Source organism: Nannospalax galili, unplaced genomic scaffold (genome assembly GCF_000622305.1).
Source record: "Nannospalax galili isolate Female #2095 unplaced genomic scaffold, S.galili_v1.0 scaffold278, whole genome shotgun sequence".
Lineage (NCBI taxonomy): Eukaryota > Metazoa > Chordata > Mammalia > Rodentia > Spalacidae > Nannospalax > Nannospalax galili.
The window spans coordinates 6,825,586-6,831,361 of NW_008347536.1; the positions used below are offsets into that span (position 1 = coordinate 6,825,586).

The following is a 5,776-nucleotide window of genomic DNA, read 5'->3' on the forward strand; positions in this document are numbered from 1 at the left end:
CGGCTGCGGCCCGTCGGGGCCGGCCGTGAGCCTGGGTGACCTGGAGAAAGGCGCCGAGGCCGTGGAGTTCCTGGAGTTGCTGGCGCCAGAATACGGCGCGGGCAACGACGCGGGCGTCTTGCTGGCCACCGAGCCCCTCGACGTGTTCCCCACCGGGGCCGCCGTCCTGCGCGGACCCTTGGAGCTGGAGTCCGGCCTCTTTGAGCCGCCGCCCGCGATGGTGGGGAACCTCCTGTACCCCGAGCCCTGGAGTCCGCCGAGCTGTCCGCAGACCAAGAAGCCGCCTGTGGCGGCCTCCCGAGGCGCGGTGACCTTGAACGAGCCATTGCGTGCCCTGTACCCCACCGCCGCGGACTCTCCGGGAGGGGAGGATGCACCCGCCTTGGCCTCCTTCGCCCCCTTCTTCCCCGATTGCTCCCTGCCGCCGCCCCCTCAGGTGTCCTATGATTACAGCGCGGGCTACACCCGCGCGACGTACTCCAGTCTTTGGAGACCGGACGGGGTTTGGGAAGGGGCGCCAGGGGAAGAGGGGACGCCCTAAGACAGACTGCGGGGTGCCCTTCCCTCCTATTAAGGGCTGAGACTCCTGTGGGTCTCCCCTGAGCCCCCAGGAGATGGGAAAACGCACATGGGGACGAAATGGGAGTTAAAAAAAATCACTTAATAAAAGAAACTTCAGGAAAAGAGATGAAGAGGAGTTAAGGTTGTTTCAGTCACAGCCTCAAATTTTATTTTGTTTTGTATTTTAAGTGGCGTGTAGATGCTTGGACCTGAAGAGCCCTCAAAACCCCAAGACACAGAGTTTGGGAACTTACGGGGTTTGGGGTGGTGGAAGGGTCAAGAACAAGAGGCAGAAACTGTAGCCATCTCTCTGGTCTCCGTTCAACCAAGGTCAGTGTCACAGCCCAGTCTAAACAGTGCCCTGGTCCCTTCCCTTGAGTACATTCTGAATTAAAGCCTACATTGAAAAGAATGGAGAGGAGGTATATTGTCATCGATTGAGTGTTTTCTTAAGAGTCTTAGTGTTTCCATAGGTCTCACAGCTTAGCTTGGTGATGTGTAGCTGAGGACACAAGGCTGTGTTTCACTGTGGGCTTCCCTTTCCTTTCCCTTTCTTTCTGTTTGGTAGGTGTGACAGTGCCATTATGGTTATTCCCTTTCAACGTGCCGGGGATTGAACCCAAGGCTTCAAACGTGATAGGCCAGTGCGCTACCGCTGAGCTATAGCCCCAGCCCAGGGTGTGACTTTCTTGTCAGTCATTTTTAAGATTTTTTTTTTCTGCTTTCCACCTTTTCTACTGTTATCTGTCTGTGTGTAACTTAAGCTTTGGTTCTTTCTCCGGCCTCACCCCCCCCCCCCCCCCCCACCCACGTTTCTGCAAATCTCAGGGTTAGGAGAAAAAAATTGTTAAGTCTGGAGTTTATTTCTCTTTTTCCCTTTTCTGGTTTGCCAGGTGGAAAAGGCACAGGGCAACCTCTTTGCACCTAAGTTTCCTTATTACAGAAGACAGAGTGATGACAGTCCTCCACTTCTTACCTGGCAGCTGTGGTGATTCAGAAGTCAAATATACAAAATGTCTTGAGATTATGTGTGTGTATTTTATATAAGCATATAGATGGCTTCTGCACGTGGAAACTATTAGGCAAGTTATTCTCACACATTTTTTTGGTTTTATGATAGCTTCTGGGTTTTACAACTTTGTCACCTCTCCACAGTCACATCCCTGCTCCCCTAGCCCTCAGTTTCTGCCTCTGTGCTTCCTCACTTCTTGCATCTCACCAGGATAGACTAGAATAATGAAGGATACGAAGTTTCCAAAGGAGACTTTCCATTTCCTGAATAACAAGTCTGACAATGGAATCCGGACGGGGCCTGGATTGAGACTTGGGGGCAAATCAGAGAAATAGTTTAACTAGTCATGAATATGGCTGACAGGATTCATAGCGCCATCAGGATGATTGAGAGGCTGAGGAAGAAAGCCCGTGTGGGAAGTGAGCAGCTGGAGCAAAGGAGTGGGCTGCTAGTACAGATCTACAGGTGAGGATGTGAGACCAACCCTCAGAAGCTGAGCGGCGCGTGGATGCGTGCTTGTGTGCGTGCGTTATGTGTGTATGTAGACTGATTGCTGCTTCTGTGCAAGGCAGCCAAGGGAAGTTGTAAGAATGTGATTAAGTTTAAAAAAAAAAAACTGTTGCTGCAGAGATTTAAAAGCAGGGCCAGTGTTTGCAAAAATCATAAGCATTGAGGTATTTTTGAAAGGAATTGTTTTATAAAACATGTATCAAGCTATGGGAGGCATTACTTTAAATGCTCTAAATCACCTTCCTCCGAACAAAACTTTCCTTAAAACATTACCAGAGATACAACAGTGAGTCAGGGTAATGATGAAAAGAACTTTCACAACAGCAGAAACCTGGTGTTTGGATTTCTTCAAAGTGGTACGAAGTGATTTATTTCATTGTGCTGACAGCATCTGATTTTTCCAAGTTATTTTAAGTGCAATCTGGGGTACAATTTCACACTGATAACACCATTTCTAAGGTTCTAGTGTCACTGGAATGCTCAGTTTTCTTCTTACCCTATCTAATACAAACAAGGTACATCTCTCCTGGTCTCTTGTTGGCTATGCCTTTCATTTGTAATAATGTCAACATTGCATGTTTCTGTATGGCAGGTACAAACTAAGCACCAGCTTACTGAGCTTCTTTATGGTCCCAGGAGGCAGTTGCTCCTTTGAAAGCTGAGCTCAGACAGGCAAAACTTGTTAAAAGCAAGAATGGGTCCAGATCTAGGCGTATCCTCACACCAAGGCCTGTCATTTGTGGTCTTGCTATGATTTGTATGCATGGTTCCCAGGACCCTGCCCTGTGCTATCAGCAAAGGTTCTCAACCTCAGTGCTTTGAAGATTGGGGCACAATCATTCTTTACTGTGGGGACCACTCTGTGCATGGTAGAATGTTCAGCAACATTCCTGGGCTCTTCTCGTTAGTTACCAGTAGTACCTACCCCCTGCCTTATTGTGATAATAAAATCTGTCCCCACTGTCATATGTACTCAAAGGACCACTATGCCAGACAAATACAAGTGCATTGCCTATGGGGTGTTGGCACCTTCACACATATTTAATTTTTATAGAGGCCTGAATGTATGTGTTATTATTAGTAGTAAGAAATCAGAAAGGCAGAGGGAAGGACTAAATCAATTAAGTACATCTTATCACTGCTAATTTGCTAGCCAAAACCAGGTTACTTATTATACTGAATTGTGGTTTTCCCACTAACGGACTGGAGAGTAGTCTATCGCAGAGGATTATTTTGAGGATTTGTCATAGGGTGTTTTTAAAAGTCCACCCAGAGGGAGGTGGCAGTATCTGGTAGTCAGGGCTGGGCATTATGTTAAACCATCTTGCTGTCTAGTCTGCTAAGGGTTTGTACTGGACCCTTACACAGCCCCCCAGATTTCCCCATCTCTGGTTCATGTTCTGTCTGTTGCTTTCCAATCTGAACATATCCGTGCCTCATCATGTTGCTTGCTGTAATACAGTAATGCTCATAATAACCTTGCCAAAACAATATGCATACATTCCTGTTATTTTTCAATCTGTATGTTATCTCTTTTTTAGCCACATAATTGTCCATAAAGAATTCTTTTAACTGAAATGATAGATTATTTCTTATGACCAGAAATATAATGTGCTTCTAATTGTGTGACCAGACAGGTCTGGAATCCTACCTAGATGGTAATGATAGTTGTTTGTGTAGAGCATGTATTTACTATTCTCTCAGCTGGGCATTCTTGATTCCTCAAATACGTGTTGGTATCATCCAGTAACCTTGTAATGCTCCATCTCTTGCCCATCTTCATTCACGCTGTCACCTACCCATCAGTGCACTATCAGGTCCTCACAGTATAGGGACCACTTGTAGTCTCCTTTCCCCACACCCTCTTCAGCTTCCTCTGCAGTTGGTAGGGCCTTTTCCTGTTCTCATGGTCTGGGATCTTGCCCCTTCTACTCTGTGGAAAGATATTGCTCCATTTGTATTCCCTGGTTCGGCATCACCCTTTCCTCACTTTCCCCTTACCGTCTAGAAATAACTCTTTAACATGATTTTTTAAAAAAGAAAAATGTGGGGAAATCATGAAATGAAAACCTCAACTTTCAACTGTTTCTCCTCTTAAGTAAAACTCTATCTACTCTTTCTTAAGTGTCAAGTCTCTTAGAAAAAGCAACCACTTTTTGCCTTTATCTCACTGGCTACTTAAACCTTTACTCTTTTGAGTTGGTGGCATGATCAACATTCCAGTTTTCTGGAGCTGATTTGATTTTAACACTGCAAGTTGTATACACCAAGAAATCCCTCAGTCCACAACAAACTCTGCATCTGCCCACCACTTCCCAGGAATAAGTGTGAAGCCCTTCTCAACGAAGCCCTCTTAGACAAATACAGCCCCATCAGAATTCAGTTTTCTTGACTTCTATGCTACATCTGGATAGCAGGGCTCCATTTCCTAAAAATACCCTCTTGGTGTTCCTAGGACTTGATTTCCTTTCATTTCCTCTCACTGCTGTAACCTTTGCTCTTTGGTTGTGTCACAGTTCTCATGTCTGCCTTTCACTCTTCACACTCCTTACATTTCCTGGGAGATGGTGGCTTTCCCAAAGGCTTCATCTACGCTGTATGTTCTAATGAATACCAGTCTTGCCTGTACCTGTATCTTCTTTGCCCCATCTCAGCCTGTTACCTACGTATTCTCCAGACAGTATGTCCTGAGTGAGGTTCCTAATGTTTCAACCTCTTGTGTTCAAAACTGAATTGCACACTCAAACTGACCAACCACAGTCAACTTGGTCACAGTTTCTTGTAACCTTTCCCATCCCATCCAAATAACTACCAAGGCTTTCAAAGTCAGTGTATTTTTGTTCATGATTTGACATTAAGCTTAATAGATACATTATTTACATTTATATAAATCCATGTTTGAATAAATACTCTTGTAGTTAAAAACTGAAATGTTATTAGATCATTATATTACAATGTATTTCTCTATTTTGAGATCTGATTTTATAAATGCAACAAAGTTTAAGCTCTTGCTAAGAAGATGTCAGATACTGATCTTTTCAGTTTTTTCATGAAATGTGGTTGTTATCTATTAGATTGATTTCACTGCCTGCCTGGTGTTTGAGTGGCTAGGGTTTGATTTCATAGTTGCTAATGGGTTGGGCCTTCAGTTTGAAAGACACTGACTTATGAATTCTAGCCTGCCTCTGTCTCCTCCTTTCCCCTGCTAGTGCCACTTCCTTACTTTGGGCCCTCACTACCCCTCACCTCCATTGATTGCCTAATAACTTTCTTGTCTTCGGGTTCACAGTCTTCTCATTCATCTTCTCCATTCCTTGCTAAGATGAAATTCTAAAAAACAACCTGTATATAGCTACTTTGCTTAAAATTCTTCAGTAGCTTCTTGTCTCTTCCAAGGTAAAGTTCAAAGTCTTTGTTTATAGATATGCTTTCTGCCAACCTCTCTAGCCTCACCTATGACTCCCCTAAGATATCTTTCATTTAAGAAATTTAATAGTAAGTATAGTTGCTTGAATGTTCCATATCCATGCGCCTCTATGAGCTTATGCCTGCCCTACTTATGCCTAGACTATACTCTCCAACTTTCTCTGCTTCTTATCTTAAATATCACCTTCTTTTTAAATAGTTTCTGGATCAGCTAAGCACTTATACTCAAATCTTTTATGCTCCTCCAAGATTCATCTTGTGACAATT

The 5,776-nt window shown here is 44.3% G+C and overlaps 1 protein-coding gene across 1 annotated transcript in view; it reads left to right on the plus strand.

Moving 5' to 3' along the window:
* Fam181b (family with sequence similarity 181 member B) overlaps positions 1-953 on the plus strand; it is a 1,738-nt gene extending 785 nt beyond the window's left edge. Inside the window, exon 2 of the mRNA XM_008844261.1 lies at positions 4-953. Within this exon, the coding sequence (XP_008842483.1) occupies positions 4-541 (538 nt within the window). The 3' untranslated portion in view covers positions 542-953. The remainder of the gene's footprint in view (positions 1-3) is intronic.
* Positions 954-5,776: the final 4,823 nt, after the last annotated feature.